Raw genomic sequence first — 23,741 nt, 5'->3', positions numbered from 1 at the left:
TCAAAGTGCTTCATAATGATGTGTGTGAGTGCTACGGGGCGATATTCATTCACGCACATTGGGGAGGAGTGTTCCGACACTGGCACAATGGATGTGGACTTAAAACATGTTGGCACAGTTGCTTGGGTGAGGGACAGGTTGAACATGTCTCTGAAGACCCCTGCAAGCTGCTCTGCACATGCCCTAAACACACGTCCAGGAATGCCTTCATGGCCAGCTGCCTTGCGTGTGTTGATCCGGCTCAATGCAGTGTGGACATCAGTGGAGGTGAGTTTGAGAGGTTGGTGGTCTGTTGAGTGTGTAATTTTGGTGGCCGTCTCCTTGCTGTAGCTGTTGAAGTGAGCATAAAAGTCATTTAGCTTGTTAAGGATGGAGATCTCCGTGACCATTGGAGTGGAGTTGCTTGACTTGTAGTCACTGATGATCTGGATGCCCTGCCACATGCGTCAGGGGTCAGAGTTGGAAAAGTGTTCCTATACCTCCAGCTTGTAGCAATGGTTGGCCTTTTTGATGCCCCTTTTCAGGTTAGCCCTGGATTTACTGTAGGCCTGAGCATCATCTGACCTGAAGGCAGTGTTGCACGCTTTCAGCAGAAGTCGCACCTCTTTGTTCATCCATGGCTTCTGATTAGGGTATGTTGTTATCTGTTTTTCTGTTGTAACACTGTCAATGGTGGTGTTAATGAAATTCAGTACAGAGGAGGTAAATATGTCAATGTCTGTGTGAGAGCCACAGGCAGCCTGAGAAGCAAACATATTGTTGAAATCTGTCCTGAAGTAAAGAGTCTGCTCCGGTTGGCCATACTTTGATGGTCCTCACTGATGGCTTCACACGGTTAATAAGGGGTGAATACTTAGGAGTGAGAAACAAAGAAAGATGATCAGATTGTCTGAGGGGGTCACAATGTAAGCTCCATCAATGTTTGTGTAAACATGATCCAAAGTTTTGTGAAGTGAGTTGTGGGTGAGCAGTCTGTTGTTTACTAATGGCTGCATGAAGTTCGTTCAAAGCAAGCTTGGCATTAGCATCCGGTGGAATATGGACTGCGGTTATTATGGTGGAAGTGAACTCCTGCGGCAGATAAAAAGGTCTACATTTAACCATGAGAAACTCTAGGTTAGCTGAGCAGTGTCTCCGAACGATGACAGTGTTCGTACACCAAGCTTTGGGAAGGGAAGCAAGGGAAGTCGTGGCCTAATGGTTAGAGAGTCCGACTCGCAATCGAAGGTTTGTGAGTTCGAGTCTCAGGCCGGCAGGAATTGTGGGTGGGGGGAGTGCATGTACAGCTTTCTCTCCACCCTCAATACCACGACTTAGGTGCCCTTGAGCAAGGCATCAAACCCCTAACTGCTCCCCGGGCGCCGCAGCATATATGGCTGCCCACTGCTCCGGGTGTGTGTTCACAGTGTGTGTATGTGTTCACTGCTCTGTGTGTGTGTACTTTGGATGGGTTAAATGCAGAGCACGAATTCTGAGTATGGGTCACCATACTTGGCTGAATGTCACTTCACTTTCTTTTTCTTTCTTTCTTTCTTCTTTGTTGACATAAATGCACAATCCTCCACCTCTTGTCTAGCCGGAGTCATCTGCCTGGAACATGTAGCGTCCAGCTATCTTAATAGCATTATTGGATACGTCGCTGTGTAGCCATGTTTCTGTGAAAACCATGGCATTGAAGTCCAAAAGTCTCTTACTGTGGGTGATGTGGAGTCATAACTCATCCATTTTGTTCACCGGTGACCGCACATTGGCGAGGAAAATACTGGGTAAAGAGAGACGGAGTGGTGTTAGCTTTAGCTTAGCTCTTAAACCTCCGCACTTCCCCCACCTTTGTTAAAAATCTTGATGCTGCTTACGAGCATTTCCGCCCACCAGGGTAGAGTGCGTAGCCTTGGGTGTTCTGGTGATCTCAGGGATGAGTCAAAGATTGGTGATAAAACTGTTGGAAAAGTCCTCACCGATATCCAAAAGCTCCTGTTGGGTGTAGGATGTTAAAGCAAAGCTGTTCAGTATGAACAGACCTGAGATGAGCAGGAATAATACAGCAAAATTGCAAAAACTGGAGAGATGCTGAGCCTCGTGATGTGATGTGATCTGGTCAACAAAAAAATAAATATATGAAAGAATCTAACTCTCTCGTTTGCCTGAGGCTCTGGATTATATGTAATAGTGTAAATAATATTCAGATTGTTGTCCGATCATTTTGATTAATTAAACCCCAATATATTTGTTATTAATTTTGTGAGACCTCATATGCTTTTAACTTGCATTTTATTCAACATAAAGAACTGGTTTCAGTTAAAAATGCTCTACTGAAGAACCAAAAGTCTGAGAGGCCTGAGAGTAAATTACCAGCAGATTTTTATTTTTGGGTGAACGCTCCCTTCAAGATGGAAAAGAAGTGGTTTACAAGTGCCAAAAATGTGGCTTTCTGAAGAAAAATCGCTATCAAACAGCATCTCTGATAGCACTTCTAGCAAATCTACTCGTCTCAGTTTTTTTTTCAGAATAAAAAAAAACAAGCTAAACTGTATGTTTTCTTTAATTTATGCTGATTAATTTTGCTGTAACAACACAGACAAACATTATTAATGTAATTCACTGGACTTTGAGTCAAAATTGGTCCTGTGAGAATTTTTCTCTTTTGTTTTATCTGTGCAAACATCAGTATGTCTGGTTTGATCTGTCGATCGATAAACAGCTTCTGCTGGATGTTTTGGTTGCTGTCTGTGTGTGTGTGTGTGCGTGTGTGTGTGTGTGTGTGTGTGTGTGTGTGCGGTGTGTGTGTGCAGTTTGTGTGTGAAGTTTTTCTTAATTTTCTCTCCTGCTGATATGACCCTCATAATCTTCTCAACACAAAACATATTTACGATGAAATGAAGTGAATTCATCAGTGGTCAATTACAATTCAGAGCATACAATGCTAAATAACATGATACAGATATATAATACAATATTTCACTGTTTTAAAAGTTTTGCACACAATGACAGAATTAATTTGAAAATGTAAGATCAGCAGAAGCTTGTTGGTTTTCGTGATGATAAAGGAGACAGATGTGTGAGCGGAAACTATCTGACGTTTGGTGGAGGATTCAACCAGATAAGTATCACAGTTCAGTCGTTTCAGATCAATCTTGAGTGTTTTCAGATATTTTAAGTGTTGCTGTCATTAGCTTTTTATTTGAGAAGATGTCTCTGAAATTAGTTTGGTTCTGTTTGTGTTTCTGGCGTGTGGACGGTGAGTTTGAAATGTGTTTTTATGATTTCAGTTGCTTCTGTTCTAGTAGCATGTAACAAAATACTAGTTAAATTAGTCAAAGAGGATAAACATCTACTGATATTCTCCTACGGAAATAATTAAAGAGTGATTTAACTGTGATATCAAGATTGAACTCAGATCTGAACTGAATCTTAAATACTCAACAGCATTATTTTCAGTATGCCATTTCTCTTATCTGAGGTGCAAGTTTTTCTTTTTTATTTAGTTATTGATCTATATGAAATGTTTTAAGTACTTTTCCATTAATTCCAAATGTTTGTATTTGTGATTAATATTTTTCACTTCACATTCAAATTAATAAATGCTTGTGAAACTTCAATAAAACCAACATCACGTGAATTGAACTTTAATCTGTGGAAAAACTCTGTTCTTCAGGTGTGTTTGGTGATGAAGTGAAGTCAGTTAGCGAGGGAGATTCAGTCACTCTCAACTTTGGTCTTAGTGAAATACATGATGAAGATCAGTTTCAGTGGGGGTTTGGAAATCAAACTCTATTAGTTGAAATCAATGAACAGACTGATAGATTCTCTGTAAATGATAATGTTCTTGACGGGAGATTCAGAGACAGACTGAAGCTGGACAATCAAACTGGATCTCTGACCATCACTAACATCACAACTGAACATGCTGGACGTTATTTACTACTGAAATGTGGAGCAAACCCATCGTCAAAAGCATTCAGAGTTTCTGTCTATGGTGAGTAGAGATCATTTTTGCCCCTTAACTATTCTTGTTAACAATGTACATATTCATTATTGAATCGTTTTATAGTTTCAGATGACAGACTAAAACATTCAACAAACTGAACCAAAATTAAGATATTTAATATATTTATCTTCATTCTCTCATGTTTTCAGCTCGTCTGCCTGTTCCTGTCATCAGCAGAAACTGTTCTTCATCATTATCATCATCCTCAGAGCAGAATTGTTCATTGGTGTGTTCAGTGTTGAATGTGAGTCATGTGACTCTCTCCTGGTACAAAGGAAACAGTTTATTGTCCAGCATCAGTGTGTCTGATCTCAGCATCAGTCTCTCTCTACCTCTGGAGGTGGAATATCAGGATAAAAACAGCTACAGCTGTGTGCTCAACAATCCCATCAGCAACCAGACTCAACATCTGGACATCACTCAACTCTGTCACACATGTTCAGGTACAGCAGAGATGATATTAGTTGATGTCGGTGCTGATATTAACGTTTATTGACTGATCTGATCTGTTTGGTGTTTTTATTCCTCAGACTCAGTCCACTGCTGTGGTTCTACTGAAGCTGTGATCCGATTGGTCCTCTCTGCTCTGGTGGGCGTGGCTACTGTCATTCTTCTGGTTTATGACATCAGATCCAGAAGAGCTGAACAAGATCAAACATAGATTCACATATAAGGTGCATGATTGATGTAATTTCTCACAAAATGATTTTGCATGTATAGAAATATGTGTGTGATTTAGTAATTTGCATGTTCATCTATTTCAGGAAGTATTGAAATCTAAAGCAGAAAGCTGAACTTTGAAGGCTCTTGAAGTGTTTTCTTTTCATAATAAAGAAATTCCTTTATTGTTTATATTTCCCTCCTATACATAAAATGAATGAATAAAGATCTCTCTTTACAGCTGCTGTCTATTTGTCATCTGTATTTGCTTGCCTTTATCAATAAAGTTCTTATTCACTCTGAGCTTCAAGTCTCTGCGTGTTTTATTACAGTTATTATGTTGAGGGCTTCCTGGAGGATAACTCCTCCTCTGACAGGCAAACATTAAGTCTTTAAATATCTGTAGTCTTATTTGTGTCTGTGTTTCATCAGTGGCTCAGTCTGCATCAGTATGTTATCAGGGGTGATCGGCTCAGTTTCCCCTCCACTAGTTCTCTCTGATTGCTTTGCTGTTCAGCTGGAAGTCATTTGCATTGGCACCAAAGACTTTCCTCACAAACGAGGTACTACTTTTCTACTAAGCTACCTGCTATAGCTCAATAAACTCCCCACTGGAATGGTTTCAGGACAAGCACGGCGGATACATCTCCAGCCATATTTTGAGCATTTATTTAGTACACATAACTTACACAGCTAGTTATATTTGATGTTTAGCTCGTCAGTTAACTAATCAGTTAGATCGCTAGGTTGTAAACCTGCAATGAAAACACAAAAACAAACATCAGAATGAACTAATGAAATTACACAATCATGAGATATAAACATTTTTTTGATCTGAATTATTAGCAATGGCAGTTTACAGACACTCACTGGCAAGAGTATCAGTCCTGGCGTCTGTGCAGTCACTAACTACGCATATACAGATACACAATCTGGTGAATAGGAACAATAATAAAACATAATAATAAATAATAAATCTGTAACCAAGTAAGATTATAACATATATGAAATATATCATAAACATGCCTGAATTTAGAATAAGATGGTAAATATACACTTATTTCTTCAAATACCCAAGAACATAAAAATAACAGCTATCACTTGTAATATACATATGTAAAACAGAAGTGACACCTGCTGGAAAGTTCTACATTTATACTGTGAACACAGCATTGATCTTTTTGGACATAATAGGGTCTGTATCTTGGCTGAATGGAGTTGTCAGTTTGCTGGTCTTTTCTTTTCTTGCCAGAATTTCGCTCTCAAGCTGTGAATCCCTTGCGTTTTTTATACTCAGAATAGCAGCTGTAATAATAAACTACAACTAATATAAACTCTAATGTTGGTAGAGCTTGTTCATATTGAATTATATTTAGTGTTAGTCCTCCGCAAAACTGCATGTAGTCTCTGATCATGTGCATCTTAAGCCCTATTCGCACGGATTAGTAATATCTAATAATAATAGTAATAATATTCGGCGGGGCGGGGCATTTCCACTGTCCACTAAAGGGATCTAGCCCAGCAGTAGGCTACTGTCGGGTGGAGCAGCATTGGGGAGATCCTCGTCCACAACTCTCCTTCCAGGAAGATTGCAATGGGCAACTGGCTCTTATAATGGCCAAGCCCTTGTGGATTCCAGAACAGAGGGTAATTTTATGTACTCCACATCCCCGTCACTTCACTCCACAGACCCATTGCAGTCCACGCTCTCAATGGTCAGACATTACCCACCATCACGCACACCACGGATCCCGTCACATTGACGGTAGAGGGTAACCACATTGAGACACTGGAATTCCTCCTCACTGACACTCCCCTAAGCCCCACAGTGCTCGGGCACTTCTGGCTTATCAAACACAAACCCAGGGTGGACTGGGGCCAAGGCTCCGTTTCCACCTGGAGTAATCAGTGCCATGCCTCTTGTCTTGTATCTTCTCATTTGTCTGTGTCTAGTTCTGTGTTTCAGGAGGAGACGGTGGATTTGTCTAACTTGCCCAAAGAGTACCTCGACCTGAATGAAGTGTTCATCGACCTGAATGAAGTCCAGGCCAGCTTCTCTTCCTCCCCATCGTCCCTATGTGCTAGAGACCTTATGCCAGGTACGTCTCCGCCTAAGGGCAAGTTATACTCACTTTCTACTCCTGAAGTGGAAGCCATGGAGAAATATATTTCTGATTCGCTGGCTTCCGAGTTCATCCACCCTTCCTCTTCTCCAGCGGGGACGGGATTCTTTTTTGTGGGTATAAAGGATGGATCTCTGCAACCTTGCATTGATTACCGAGGGCTGAACAATATCACAGTGAAGAATACCTATCCTTTGCTGTTGATGTCTTCAGCCTTTCGAGAGGCTGCAGGAAGCATCAATATTTACAAACCTGGACTTACGTAATGCTTAACATTTGGTCCGCATAAGGAAGGGGGATAAATCCAAGCACTAGTCAATGATGTGTTGAGAGACATGGTAGATCAGTTAATTTATGTCTACCTGGATGACATACTGATATTTTCTTCTTCTCTCCAGGAACAAGTTTGGCAAATCAGACTAGTGCTCCAGAAGTTGCGAGTGAATGGGCTTTTTGTCAAGGCGGAGAAATGCATTTTTCACACACAGTTCCATTTTTGGGGTACATTGTATTGTCCGAGGGAGTGCGCATGGACCCCGACAAGGTTAAGGCTGTGGTGGATTGGCCAAGCCCAGATTTCCGTAAGGCCCTGCAGAGGTTTCTGGGGTTCGCCAATTTTTACAGATATTTCCTTCATAATTTCAGCAAACTGGCCCCACCTCTGACAGCATTGTGGTGGTAGTCTGGTGTAGCCGAAGCTACATTTTACAAATTGAAGAGCCGCTTCGTTTCAGCTCCCATTCTTGTGACCCAAGATCCATCACGTCAGTTCATGGTGGAGGTGGATGCGTCAGAGATGGGGGTAGGTGAGGTTCTCTCCCAGCGCTCTTCTTCAGATGACAAGATGCATCCATGCGCATTTTATTCCCATCACTTATCACCAGCCGAATGCAACTATGACATTGGCAACAGGGAATTGTTGGCAGTCAAGCTTGCATTGGAAGAATGGCTTCACTGGTAAGAAGGGTCGGGGGTTCCTTTTATAGTATGGACTGATCATAAGAATCTGTAATACATTAGATCAGCTAAAAGTTCCGACGTTATTAGATGGGGCCATGGTTCCAATGTAGCTTGTCATCAAGGAGTTAATAGAACCCAGTTTTTGACTTCCAATCGCTCCCCAGACGGGTTACTCCAGCCACTGTCTGTTCATTTGAGACCCTGGTCACATATCGCTCTAGATTTTATTACCGCCCTCCCAGGGCAAGATGGCCGTTTTGACCGTTTTGACAGGTTCTCGAAAATGGTTCATTTCATTCCCTTGCCCAAATTACCTTCTGCCAAGGAGACAGCAGAGGCTTTCGTAGATCACGTCTTTTGTTTACATGGCCTTCCGATGGACGTGGTCTCCCGACAGTGGGCCCCAATTTGTATCCAAATTTTGGCGAGAATTTTGTAAATTACTGGGGGCTACGATTAGTCTGTCCTCGGGTTTCCATCGCCAGAGCAATGGCCAAACCGAGCAGGCCAACCAGGATCTTGAGAGAGTGTTGTGATGTTTAGTCTCTAAGAACCCTTCCTCCTGGAGTCAGCAAATTTCTTGTGTTGAGTACACACATAACTCATTGCCAGTGTCGGCCACGGGCCTTTCTGTGTTTAAGTGTAGTCTAAGTTACCAGCCACCAATTTTTCCCAGTCTGGAATCCGAGGTCGCGGTCCCCTCCACTCACGCCTTTGTCCAGAGGTGTTGTTACACATGGAGCAGAGCCCGCGAGACTCTGCTCCAGGTGGGAAGATGCACCAAGGCCCAAGCCGATCGCCACCAGTCTAAGTACTTGGTGTACTGGGAGGGTTACGGTCCGGAGGAGAGAAGTTGGGTTCCTGCTAGGGACATACTGGACCGCTCCCTTATTGATGATTACAATCAATTTGGGGAAGTCGTGGCCTAATGGTTAGAGGGTTGGACTCCCAATCGAAGGGTTGTGGGTTCTAGTCTCTGGCCGGACGGAATTGTGGGTGGGGGGAGTGCATGTACAGTTCTCTCTCCACCTTCAATACCACGACTTAGGTGCCCTTGAGCAAGGCATCGAACCCCCAACTGCTCCCCGGGCGCCGCAGCATAAATGGCTGCCCACTGCTCCGGGTGTGTGCTCACAGTGTGTGTGTGTGTGTTCACTGCTCTGTGTGTGTGCATTTCGGATGGGTTAAAAGCAGAGCACAAATTCTGAGTATGGGTCACCATACTTGGCTGAATGTCACTTCACTCACTTTTCACTTTCAACAGGTAGGTCCTCCTGGGAGCTCCAGGAGGCGCTCCTAGGGGGAGGGTCACTGTCACGGTTCATGAATTCACACCTTTCTCACCTTTTCTGTACATGCGGTTATGTTGGAGGCGTAGTTACTGATTACCAATCACTCTGATCCCCGCTCCTGCTGCACTCATCCCCAGGTCTATATTAACCTGTCTCTCACCCAGCCATGTTGTCAGTTCGTTTCAGTGTGTTTGGGGTTCCGGCTGTTCATGTGCTTCCTGGTCTACACTCTCCGTTTCGGATTCCTGGATCCCACCAGTCTGGTTCGCCCATTGCTTCCCTGTGTCACGGTCCTGAGCAGTGGTATCCTCAGCCCGCCTGCCTCAGAGCCCGTCTTCACTCGTCTGTGCTTTGTCCAGCGAAAACTGACATTATCTTTTCACGAGTGCCTGAGTATAATAAACCTATGTCATTTAACTCGCTATTGGATTCTTTGCCTTTTTTTCCACCCCAGACGTAACAAATAGTCCACTGATGAGGTTGAAAGTTAGGCCCGACATGACCTGAGCCCGACAGATTTCGTCAAGTACATTTTGATTGACAGCTTTTTAAAAGCCCGAACCTGTTTACAGCCCGACATTAATCAAATGTGCCCACACGCACAACTCTTTTGCCTTTTGTCAAGAATGAGTCATTTATACATGTTTTAACATAATTTATTCATGACTGACATAGGCTTTAGGCCATTTGGAAGTTGGAACAAAGAAATAAAATAAGTCCTCTGTAACATTGTCACACCTTAGCGTTCTAAATAGGCCTAAGCATATGCTACATTTAGCCTATAAATAGCTTAACGCACCAATAAAAATTTATCAATAATGAAATTAAGATAAAGGATCTACCGGATTTGCTTCACCACTAGCAGCTGTAATTTAATTTTTTTAAAAAATGCCAATATTAGCCTATATACTCTATCTACATTATGCATTTAAGAATCAAATAATATTTCGTTATAATTTGAGGAAAATTATTGAATCCACTGTAGATGGTTTCAGCGTGTTCCAGCGTTCACTGATGGTGCATCCAGCAACATTACTTGCTCATTATTCTCATTATAAACATGGTTAAAACTTTTAACACTTTGCTTTAGTTGCTGGTGTAACTAAAATGTAATCGCCAGAGGCAAGCCTCCCTAAAGCTGTCCCTTTCACCTACTCAGCATCCATTTTCACATCTTTCTCTCGCTAATCGAAATGCATCACATGACTGCTCATTTACCTCGCAAACTTGAGCGCAAGTCCGAGTCTAGACAGAGACCGTGTAAAATTATATAATTCAAGCCCAAACCTGACGGGTTCCGTCAGGTCCCATCGGGTTCAGGCAAAGATATTCAGCTCTTCTCAAAGATATGATTGATGTATGACTGAAACCAAGAAGCACTGTTAACAATGCCAAAGGGCATCACAAGAACATTCATTGTGCCCTGTAGAGGTAGAGAAAGCTGTCTTCCATCCATCTCCCTCTTTGATGTGGATGAGATTGTATGCTTTGTAGAGTTCATGTTCCTCTTTCATATATTTCTACTTAGCTTCAGATTCTGGTAGTGATAAAGTAGTAGGGCGACGAGATTGAATGAGGTTATCAATTTGAATAGCCAGTTCAATTAATTGGTTAAGAAATCTTCCCTCGTCCCTGAACACCAGTTTGGATTGAAGTTCCAGACTAAGTCCTTTGAGGAAAAGCAGTTTTAGCATGCTTTCACAAGCAATCCATAAGAGAGAGATAGTCCAGTGCACAGAGGTATTCCAGATATGTGTGTGTGTGTGTGTGTGTGTGTAGACCAGATTGCAGTTCAAAACTCAAGTAAGTGTTCCCTCTGGTGGTAAGCGGGAGGAACAGTGAGAGTCTCCTTCATGACAATACTAGGGCTTTAGTTTGGAGAAAGTTCTAAAAATGTTCTTCAGGCATGAGTGATGTTGGGAGATTCAGTCAATTCTCATTTATTTGTAAAATAATTTTTCACTATAGATTTATTTTCAAAGCAGCTTTGGAGAGGATGCTTGTTTATCCATTACAATTAAGAGTAGTTTTATCAGAGAGACTCCAAATTATCTCAGTGTAGATGAAGGTAATCATGCAATTAGTTAATGACAGTACTTAAGCAGAAATGATGAACATGATTAGGGCAATGATTACATGTTATGGTCATAATGATTACAATTTGTCAGTTTTGCATACTGATTCAGAGTTGGCATCCTCTGATGTCTTCATAAGAGGCTGGATCTATCTTGAATAATATCTAGTTACATGGCGCATGTCCACAAAAGAAATCCCCCATTTATTTTCAAACATTCAATTGCACATGATAACTTTCATTAACTCTACAGTATGTAAATCTACTTCAGCAGCTCATTACTCTTCAACAGTGATGCTAGAGATACCGCAAATATAGAAGTTCAAAGACAGATCTGTAAATATGGCTTGTTTCTCTGATGCATACATTTTAAATGATTACATTTTCTGTTCAAAAATACATAAAATTTTTTAAAGAAATAAAACAGGATTTTTACAAGCAACTGCAAGCAATACTGAGCTCTCTTGATTGTAATATCAGTACTAAACCGAAAACGTTTAGTTTTAAATACTTTGACATTAGACTAAAGCAAATATATTTATTATTTACTTTGATCTTTTATATAAAAAAGTGCTATATTTTTAACTTTGACTTTTTTGTTAAAACAGTTCTTAATAAATTGATATAATGTAAAGGTGGTCTTGCTGATCTTTTTGTGTGTGTATTGTAGTTAGATTTAGTCGTACAGTGTGATTGGGTGGGGTAGGATCAATAGCAATTAATAGTTTCTATTCTTTCCCATTAAAGTAAAACTGAACATATATAGGAGCCTGAGAAAATAACCATAACCATAAAAACTACAAACCTAGAACTTATTTTAGCATTTTTTTTGCTTATTTAATTGCTTTATAATAATAATAATAATAATTATTATTATTATTATTATTATTATGGAGTAGATCATACAATTCCAAATTTGACAGTAGTAAATATGACTTGTTTTATGACATATAATTATCACAGAAACAAATCCACAGCTCAACCGCAGCAACGAGTAGTGGTGTTTTCGTATTCAGCATAACCTATTTGAAGGAATCAGATGAATGGATTGAACTCATTCGTTAAGACAGAGACTTGCTGCCACCTGTTTAATTCTGCCTTCAAAAACTAAAACATTAATTTCATAACATTTGCATTTGTAGGCTAATTGCAGTGTAAATGCATTCAGTTATGAAGACTCTACTGGATTTTGTTGACAGTGATTGGATTTGTAATACTATCAGCCGTTTATTAGTTGAACTGAATTTCTCAACTGGAATTAAGACCATGCCATTCCATATTCATGACGCATACATTTAATACGGTTTAAAAAATGCCCCCGGACATTGGTTTATGGGTTTGTTTCTGATGCTGTCAATGTTGTTTTTGGAAGTTGCATTAAAAAAATGCGGTTAGCTCAAAAAGCTGAGGGCACAGGACAGGCAAAGTTTGGATGATGCTTGTATGTTCAATGCATGGCTTGTGTATTTCACTAGATCCGTTCCCATGGACACCTTTAGTTTGACCTAATTCTGGCACAAATCTTCTACAGCAATTGATGTCTCCTTCTATTCTGAATCTTGTAAACATGCATTGTATGCGTTGAAAGTGAAACCCAAACAAAAAAACAGCGTGCATAAGAAAGCGATTGCATGCTTTTGCGAAGTTCAGCAAATGTACACGATCACAGATTGCATGTTTCCCAGCCCAAACCCCCCCCCCCCCCCCCCAAAGTTAAACTGAAGTAAAAACCCATCATATAACCCATCATATAAGCCGTTTTACCCATTTAAGTCATTCATCCCACACTATCAACAAGCGTGTCATGTAAGCTATACTTTTTTTGTACTTCGTTTGGGAACCACAAACTGTCCCTGTAGCCTCAAAGCTTTCCCATCACCTACTCTGGCTCGATTACTATTCCTGAGGTAATGAATAATGAAACCTGAAGAATCTGAAGCTAGTTGAAAAAGAGACCATTTCTCATTTTAATTTAGTTTAACTTGATGTACTAGCTTATTATAGCTTATTTTATTCGTAGAAAAAAAGACAAAAGGGACAATACATATTAATGAACATTTTTCACAAATGTAAATATGCCAGATTATAGCCAAAGGCTAATTTCCATCTGCAGACCCCCAAACAGGTAGATGTTACACATAAATACACATAACTACATACAGACACACTATGCACAGGCTATATACAGAGAAGCAAGTACAATAACAGTGATCACAACATACATGTCCATAATACACTATATCCATGCTACACTAACTCCTATTACACAACCCATATCACATTGATAGTTCTATCCCCTTTATTTTTACAAAACACTAACTCTATTTTACATCTAGTATATATATTAATGATTACTAAACATGCTCACATGTTTAGTAACATGTGTGTTCCTCAACCATACTTTTAAACAATTCCTAAAAATAGGCAAACTTGTGCTTTCCCTCACTGACTGAGGGATACTATTCCAAAAGCTCACCCCCTGATATGATAGAGCGTTCTGTGAAAAGGATGTCCGCCTAAACGCCAAGACACAGTCACCTCTCATATTGGCTCTAGTCACTCGAGACCCGACAGCACTGATAGACTTTTGTTTAATAAAATTGCTCAATGGTAGAGGCGCCAGACCATGTATAACTTTATAGATTAAACAGGCTTATTTAAATAATTTGAAATTCGCAAAATTTAAAAACTTATATTTATCTAAAATATTACAATGATGATATGATGAAGGTTTCTTATCTAATATTTTCAATGCTCTTTTGTAGCATACCTCAATTGGCCCGATAGCAGAATAACTCGTATAAGACCAACTTGTGATACAGTACTCAATATGAGCCAGTATCATAGAGTGCAAGAACGTAATCGCTGCTGTATCCGATAATGAGGTACGAATTTGTTTAAAGTTCCGTAAATTAACATTTACAATATTCACAACTTTTTTGATATGTTTTTTAAAAGATCATTTCGAGTCTATCAGAACTCCCAGATACCTAAATTCCTCAACATTATTTAATTCTTGTCCACCCAAGCAAACTTTTACTGTGGCCACAGTTGTTTTAGGTTTATTAAAAAACATTGATACAGTCTTTTAACATTAAGACACAAGCATGAATCATTCAGCCATTTTTGCAAATCATTTAAAGCGAATGAAAGCTGATGGGCTGAATCCTCAGCACTTTTGGCATGTGTAAAAATCACTGTATCATCAGCATACATAATCGTGTCAACATTTTTGCATACATTGGGCAAACTATTCACATATAATGAAAATAGCAGAGGTCCTAAAATTGATCCCTGAGGAACACCCTGTGTATATTGGAGATAGGGTGACTTACAATTCTTTATTTGCACACATTGTTTTCTATCCGATAAAAAAGACTGTATCCATTTAACTGTTTGATTACTAAAGCCAAATGTTAACAGTCTAGACAAAAGCTTTAAGTGATTCACAGTATCAAACGCACGCTTAAGATCAACAAAAACAGCAGCAACATAACTGTTTTTATCTAAATAGAACTTCACCTTCTCAACAAAAACACAAATAGCCGGTTCAGTTTAGTGAAGAGATCGGAATCCAAATTGCATAGGTTGCAGACCCGGATTGTAATCATTAAGATGTGCAATGATAGAGTTGGCAACCCACTTCTCTGCTATTTAAGAAAAGATAGGAAGTATGCTGATAGGTCGATAATTAGCAGGGTCTAGTTTATCACCCGATTTGTATATTGGTATGACATTTGCAACCTTCCAGCTTGAGGGAACGACTGCCTGCATAATTGACAAATTAATAAGATGGGTCTCAGGCACCAAAATACAAGATTTAAAAAGCTTCAGAAGATTGGTATCAAATCCAAACACATCCCTTGCTTTAGAATTTTTTAATTTAGAGATTTTGTTATCTACTTCATTTTCTGTAATTGTTTGAATATTAAACTTAGAATTTAGAGTTACGGCATCCATATAAAGGTCAATGTGGGCCATATTTTGTTGAGAGTCACAAGAGCTAGAAAACAATTGAGCGATCTCATTAATGGTATTTTGAAAATAATAATTTAATTTAGTTGCTAGGTTGAAAGGCTCTGATACCAATTCATTAGTAAATTTGAGTTCAAGGTCTTTATCAGCAATATGCTTACTTGTACCCAGGAGTTTGTTAATATTTTCCCAAATCAACTTACAATTTCCTCTGGCACCATTAATTACAGACATGAAGAAATTTGCTTTTGCTATTCTCAAGGTTTGTGTGACTTTATTTCTTGCAGATACAAAATGTAATCGATCAGTAGTTAATCCAGATTGTAATGATTTTTTTCGTAATTTATCTCTGAGTATCATAAGCTGTTTACACTCATTATTGATCCAAGGCAAGGAATAAACTTGTTTCTTTAAATGACCCACTTTCTGAAATTGAGACAGAATCATTTTAATAGTAGAGTATATTAAATCACAACATTGATTAGTGTCATCACATAATACTATACTAGACCAATCAAAAGTATTTAAAGCTGCAATTAAGCATTGTTCTTGGCTATTTGGAATAAACGTTTGTTTTATATTAATGTTTTTACTAACACTTCTCAATCGTTTTTTAGTCAGCTTTCTAGAAAAGAATATAGCATTGTGGTCAGACAAGCCAGTTAGGAAATTGTACATTTTTATTATTCTATATGGTTTGTTAGAAAACACCAGGTCTATCAAAGTTTTAGAACGATTTGTTATTCTAGTGGGATCACTGATCATTTGTGTTAATCCAAAATTATCTGTAATTTCTTTCAGTTTCTTTCTGTCACTTTTGCTGTCCCAATTTACATTTAAGTCTCCCATTAGAATAACCTCATTATTAAAGTCACAACAACTCGGAAGTGCTTTAAATTGATCATAAAAATCTACTTTTGCTGACGGCGGACGATAAAGACATAGAATAGTAAATGACATTTCTGTTGAAAGTGCCACTTTAATTCCAAAACATTCAATTGATATTTCAGTAGGCCAAATTATTTGTATACATTTTAAAGAGTCCTTCATATAAATTAACACCCCTCCTCCCTTCCCTTGATGCATATCCTTTCTAAAGACATTGTAGCCCTGTAATGATACCACTGCTTGTGGGGAAGAGGGTTTAAGCCAAGTTTCTGAAAGTCCTAAGAAATCCACATTTGAGTTAAAGAGAAGATGCTCTAATTGTTCCCTCTTAGGGGCCATACTGCGTATATTCAGATGGCCTCCTAATAGCCCTTTATTTTTACACTGTGGATCCCATATAGTCCTGGCTTGATTAAGAGTCTGAAATAACTTACATGATCGATGTTTTTTAAATACCGGGTTCCTTTGTGTGCACATGGATACGTGTACTAAAACAACTAAAACTGAAAAATAAATAAATAAATAAATAAATCTACTAAAAATCAAAAACACAAAATGAAATGACTTGAAAATATCTTAAATTAAAATTGAAAGTAAAAAAAGAGGAAAATATACAAATATATAATAGTATTTCAATTATATTTTTGAATCTCACAGTATCGCTTGACAAAATGTATATGTTAGTTTAAAAATCACAGAAGTAACATTTTTAACTTATGAGAACTTCACAGGACACTTTTGAAAATAACACCATCGAACAGGATCTACAGGAATCTGAAGTCTGGTCCTTAAAGTGATACTTCAGAGTGTAAAAAGAGCTGCAAAAAGCAATCACACATACGCCCAGCGGTCACAAACACCAGCACTGTGCAGTTATTTCAGCCGACAGTAGAGTTTCTCTTAATTTTACTACAGATCAGTCTCTCATCAGCTCATCTGTCATTTTATTACTGAACCAGTTCTGAAGAGTTTGTCTTCATATTTGTGAACTCAAACCATTGAGGATGTTTGACAGATTTTTGTTCTTTTTGTGTTTGTGGCATCTTGTTGGTGAGTTTAAACATATATATATATATATATATATATATATATATATATATATATATATATATATATATATATATATTTATGGCTTCTGTTGCTTCTGTTCTGAAACCATGTAATAAATGGTAATAAATTCAATTATTTAGAGATTTATACATATAACTGAACTATTATTTCACTGTGAGAGCACATTTGAATTCAGGTCTGTTTTAGCTTTTAGGAATTGATTAAAAAAATATATATGAAAGTGAAATATCTAACAGCATTAGTTTAAAGGGTTAGTTCATCGAAAAATGAAAATTGTGTCATTAATAACCAGTGTTGTGCTAGTTACTAAGAAATAGTAACTAGTTACAGTTACTAGTTACTTAATTAAAAAAGTAACTCAATTACTTTGTTGATTACTTGCACCAAAAAGTAATGCATTACTGTTAAAAGTAACTTTTTAGTTACTTTTTTAAAGAACTTTCTTTAATGTTCCCATTAATGTGCTTTTAAGCCTTATGGTCTATACAAACACAAAGTAAAACAGAAAGTAATTTTTAAACACTATTTTGATTAAGTAAGACCAGCACAAAATGAATATTGTATATCACAAGGATTTCTGAAATAAATAACAAAACACCTGAATAATATATTCAGAATCAAAAACTAAAGTGGCTTCTGCATCATAATAGCTGTTGTGTTGAGCCCTTAAAAATGTTCCTTTCCCAGCTTAAGTATGAAAACTATCAACAATGGACAACATAACACAAAACATTTTGAAATAAATAAATGAAAGCAATCTGAATTTTTCAGAAATAATTTCGAGAAACATACATACATACATACACATATGTATAAATGTAAATATGGATGCAACAACATATGTAAATGCTGTTTAAAAATGAAATCTATGTTATCATGCTAAGGAGCTGACTGAAAGCCGGCGACTCCACAGTAGAGACAGGCTGCATGTTTTCTACATTGTTTCACCTTTATGAGAAAAACATACAGAGAATCACTTAAGACACTTTGCTGTAGACCCATTCCACATAATAATATTCATTAAAACTGTATGTTAACACGTAGGAGCTTGCTGCATGAATTCGTGAGTAGGCTACAGTTTACAAATCCATGGGAACGGATTGCGAAAGTGTGCGCGCAGATTATGAATTCGTGGGTACAGATTCAAAAACCGAGGGTACGGTTTACAAAATCTGAACGCACGGATTGGAAATTCGTGGGCTAGGATAGGACATTCGAACCAGAAAGATACAGCTTACATTTGACTAAAAGGTTCTTGTCTTTATGCTCAACTAAAGTGAAATAATAAGCATATTTCCACTTTGAGAAACTCGTGTTGCTCTCGCCTTGACTCGCCATGACTGCCCCACATACTTGAATAAACAGAAACACGCCCACGGTGCATCTTCGTGTTTACAGTGGTTGGCATCCACCAATCCTACAATGTGTTCCTGCAAACAGGTTAGGCTGCACTTCAGTCAAGATTAATTTATTTTTAAAAAAGTAACGGACAATGCACCATATGGTAATGGAGTTAATTTCTTTAAAAATGAATGCATTACAGTATTAGTTACTGTCAAAAGTAACTGCGTTACAGTATTGCGTTACTGCCCAACACTGTTAATAACTCACCCTCAGGTCATTCCAAACCCGTAAGACCTCGGTTTATCTTTGGAACACAGTTTAAGATATTTTAGATTTAGTCCGAGAGCTCTCAGTCCCTCCATTGAAAGTGTGTACAGTCTACTGTCCATGTCCAGAAAGGTAAGAAAAACATCATCAAAGTAGTCCATGTGACATCAGAGGGTCCGTTAGAATTTTTTGAAGCATCGACTTTATTCAGCATTGTCTTCTCTTCCGTGTCTGTTGTGAGAGAGTTCAAAACACAACAATTCAATGATATCCGGTTTGCAAACGAATCATTCGATGTAACTGGATCTTCTTGAACCAGTTCACCAAATCGAACTGAATCATTTGAAACGGTTCGCGGCTCCAATACACATTAATCCACAAATGACTTAAGATGTTAACTTTTTTAATGTGGCTGACACTCCCTCTGAGTTCAAACAAACCAATATTCCGGAGTAATTCATGCACTCAAACAGTAGACTGACTGAACTGCTGTGAAGAGAAAAATGAAGATGAACACAGAGCCGAGCCAGATAATGAGCGAAACACTGACTCGTTCATGAGTCAAGAAACGGTTTCATTGGTTTTCAGATCACCAGTAGTTATTCCGGACAGTTTAATTCGATAAACCGGTTGAATAAAACGGTTCACTGGTTCTTTTGCGCTAGACTTAATGACTTAATTTGCCATGATTGCCCTTGATTCAAGCCTTCGGTTTACCTGCGCTCATAACACTAGCACAGAATCACCAAAAGAATCAGTTCAGTTCAGACGTTCTGTGTGTCGGTCTGCTTCACGCTGAATCACACATGTGCAGTATCATCACCTCCTCGGTTCACGAATCGGTTCTTGACTTGAGAACGAGTCAATCTTTTCTTCGTTATCTGGCTCGGCTCGTTGTTCATCTTCAGTTCTCTCTTCACAGCAGTTCAGTCAGTGTACTGTTTGAGTAAATTAATTACTCCGGGATATTGCTTTATTTTAACTCTGAGGGAGTGTCAGCCACATTAAAAAAAATGACAGCTTCAGTCATTTGTGGATTAATGCTTATTGGAGACGCGAACCGTTTAAAACGATTCAGTTTGATTTGGTGAACTGGTTCAAGAAGATCCGGTTACATCGAATGATTCGTTCACGAACCGGACATCACTACACTGCAGAGTTTTGAACTCTCTCTCACAACAGACACGGAAGAGAACACAATGCTGAATAAAGTCGTAGTTTTTGTTATTTTTGGACCAAAATGTATTTTCGATGCTTCAAAAAATTCTAACTGACCCTCTGATGTCACATGGACTACTTTGATGATGTTTTTCTTCCCTTTCTGGACATGGACAGTAGACTGTACACACAGCTTCAATGGAGGGACTGAGAGCTCTCGGACTAAATCTAAAATATCTTAAACTGTGTTCAGAAGATAAATGGAGGTCTCACTGGTTTGGAACGATATGAGGGTGAACTAACCCTTTAAGTTAGATTCTTTAATCTCTGTGTAACTCTGTGTTTTCTGTGTGTTTTGTGAAACAGAAGTGGATGATTTGTCAGTGAAGAAGGGAGATTCTGTCACTCTACACAATGAGCTTGCAAAAGTTATGTATATTAAATTGATTCGGTGGAGTTTTGAACATAGACATGTAATAGCTGAGATCAATGTGACGGCCGACAGATTCTCTGTATATGATGATGTTCCCGACGGGAGATTCAGAGACAGACTGAAGCTGGACAATCAAACTGGATCTCTGACCATCACAAACATCACAACTGAACATGCTGGAGATTATGAACTATTGATGAATGGTTTATCTAAGGTTTTCCATCTCAGTGTCTATGGTAAATATCAGTTTAATCTGTTTTATGTTTTAATGTAAAAACAATTTTTCTTGTTTTCTACCTGTTCTTTTGTCACATGATTTTATTCATTTGAACTCACTCTGTGTGTTTGGTCATGCAGAAGAAATATCAGTGAAGAAGGGAGATTCAATCACTCTGAACTCTGATCTTACTGAAATAATGGATTATTATTGGATTCGGTGGATGTATATGATTGAAGACAGTTTAATAGTTGAAATCTATAAACGGGCAAACAGATTCTCTGTAAATGATAATGTTCTTGATGGGAGATTCAGAGACAGACTGAAGCTGGACAATCAAACTGGATCTCTGACCATCACTAGCATCTCAACTGAACATGCTGGACGTTATTATCTACAGACCAATATTGTGAGCAAGAGTTTCAATCTCACTGTTTGTGGTCAGTTAAATATTTATTTCACTTAATTTATATCTTTATTTTTATATTTTAATAAGCACAAAAACGCAATTGTTAATGCTTTTGTTGTGTAATGTTATTCAGTTTTAAACTTAAAACTATTAACTTTAGTAACCAATCCAATTCTTTTTATACGTGTTGAACCCTGTTTCTGTTTGTTCTCTGCGTGTCTGCTGATATAGGACAGAAGTCAGTGTCAGTGATACAGGGAGAGTCAGTCTCTCTAAACTCTGGTCGTACTGAAATAATGGACGATGATGTGATTCAGTGGAGGTTTGGAAGTGAAAACACTTTAATAGCTGAAATCAATAAACAGACTGGCAGCACGACCGTATATGATGATGTTCTTGACGGGAGATTCAGAGACAGACTGAAGCTGGACGATCAAACTGGATCTCTGACCATCACAAACACCAGAACCACAGACTCTGATGATTATCGACTACAGAGCAAATTAATGGAGATGCTTTTCCGTCTCAGTGTCTATGGTAATTTAAATATCAGTTGTAGCTGTTTTATATTATGATGATAAATTATGAATTTATTCATCCACACACATTTTCCTTCTTTTCTGTCTGTTCTGTTGTTTTATTATATTATTATTATTCTCTTGAAACTTAAACTGCAAACTGTTTGCTTTAGTAAACCATCAAGTTATTTAAAATTCTTAATGTGTGACAATCCCTGTTTCGGCTTTTTCTCTGTGTGTTTGTTGATACAGATGAAATTACATCAGTGTCAGTGAACGAGGGAGATTCAGTCACTCTAGACTCTGATCTTACTGGAATAGATTATGATGATCTGATTCAGTGCATGTTTGGAAATGAAAACACTTTAATAGCTGAAATCGTTAAACAGACCGACAGATTCTCTCTATATGATGATGTTCTTGACGGGAGATTCAGAGACAGACTGAAGCTGGACGATCAAACTGGATCTCTGACCATCACAAACATCACAAATGAACATGCTGGACGTTATTTACTAAAGACCCACAGTGTGATCAAATGTTTCAGTCTCACTATCTACGGTGAGTTTCATATATATAAATATAAATATATATATATATATATATATATATATATATATATATATATATATATATATATATATATTGCAGCATTAAAGTTAGTCTGAATAAGTGTCTTGTCATGGCTAATTAGTTAAAATGACTAATTAGACTAATTTTATATTTATAGAATCCATATTTATATTTGAACTTTTATCAGATTTATTTTTTTAAAACACATTTGAGCAGTCTTGGTGTTTCTTCCTCTTCTACTTGTTTTCAGCAGATAAATTCATCCCATATTCTCTCCTGTTTTCAGCTCGTCTGTCTGTTCCTGTCATCAGCAGAAACTCTTCACAATGTTCTTCATCATCTTCATCCTCATCCTCAGAGCAGAATTGTTCATTGGTGTGTTCAGTGGTGAATGTGAGTCATGTGACTCTCTCCTGGTACAAAGGAAACAGTTTATTGTCCAGCATCAGTGTGTCTGATCTCAGCATCAGTCTCTCTCTACCTCTGGAGGTGGAATATCAGGATAAAAACAGCTACAGCTGTGTGCTCAACAATCCCATCAGCAACCAGACTCAACATCTGGACATCACTCAGCTCTGTCACACATGTTCAGGTACAGCAGAGATGATATTAGTTGATGTCGGCGCTGATATTAATGTTTATTGACTGATCTGATCTCAGTTTGGTGTTTTTATTCCTCAGACTCTGTCCACTGCTGTGGTTCTACTGAAGCTGTGATCCGATTGGTCCTCTCTGCTCTGGTGGGCGTGGCTACTGTCATTCTTCTGGTTTATGACATCAGATCCAGAAGAGCTGAATAAGATCAAGCACAGATTCACACATCAGGTGCATGACTGATGATTTAATTTCTCAAAAAATATTGAAAAAAAACATACTCTCTTTCAGTGTATTTTTTTTTTTAAATCCAATTTGAAAAGCTTTTTTGTTTATATTTCACCCATTTAAGACACACAGAACTCTCTTTATTACTTCTATATATTTGTCATCTGTATTTGGTTGCCTTTATCAATAAAGTTCTTATTCATTCTGAGCTTCAAGAATCTCTCTATGTTTTATTATATGTATTATGTTGAGCGCCTGTGTTTAATAGTTTCAACAGTGTATCACATAAAGCTTTAAAGCATTGTAAAATATGTAAAAGTCTACAATTTGGTAAGCTCATTAGATTTTATAAAAGTTTTTATTTTTTTAATACACAATAAACAACCAACTAGCATCTCATTTAAATCTCTCTAGTCTGATTTGTGTTCGAAATCTCATACTAACATATCGCCTACTGCCCAGTATACACTATATACTGCTTACTATTTTTTAAAGAATAGTGTGTGAAACAGTATACAATGAGCAACAAAATGTTTCAGAGTAGTATGCTACAATGCTGACAATGACAAAAACATGACAAAAACAGTATGTAATAACATATTGGGACCTATTTTGATGATCTAAACACAAAGTGTATATATAATTGTGTGTCATCTGCAAAACAATTAAAAGAAACACGTTTCCTTAAAAAAAGAACCCAACAGAAGCATGTAAAAAAGAAAATAGTACAGGACCTAAAATAGACCCCTGAGGGACACCAAACTTGAGGGGAGCAGAAGAAAATTCCCCATGACTAACTGAAAAACTTTAGTTTGACAGAAAAGAGAAACTACTGTATTTCCATGCATTTCCTTTAATCCCGCCACAATGTTCTAGATGGGGAAAATGAGGATATTATGGTCAACAGTGTCAAATGCTGCACTCAAATCTTGTTTTCACTCTGACTGCAACTCTGTCTATTGCTGTACA

General features: G+C 38.0%; 2 protein-coding genes across 2 annotated transcripts in view; both read left to right on the top strand.

The window, feature by feature from the left end:
• The window catches only part of LOC127942797 (uncharacterized), a 94,035-nt gene that overhangs the window by 43,417 nt on the left and 26,877 nt on the right, over positions 1–23,741 (top strand). The window lies entirely within an intron of this gene.
• LOC127942422 (uncharacterized) lies at positions 210–22,975 on the top strand. Its single transcript, XM_052538120.1, has 7 exons — positions 210–267; positions 20,167–20,469; positions 20,591–20,890; positions 21,091–21,396; positions 21,630–21,938; positions 22,237–22,542; positions 22,632–22,975. The coding sequence occupies exons 1-7, from the start codon at positions 210–212 to the stop codon at positions 22,748–22,750; spliced, it is 1,701 nt and encodes a 566-aa protein (XP_052394080.1). The 3' UTR covers positions 22,751–22,975.

Source organism: Carassius gibelio, chromosome A22 (assembly GCF_023724105.1).
Source record: "Carassius gibelio isolate Cgi1373 ecotype wild population from Czech Republic chromosome A22, carGib1.2-hapl.c, whole genome shotgun sequence".
Lineage (NCBI taxonomy): Eukaryota > Metazoa > Chordata > Actinopteri > Cypriniformes > Cyprinidae > Carassius > Carassius gibelio.
This window is presented reverse-complemented; position numbering and strand designations above follow the sequence as displayed.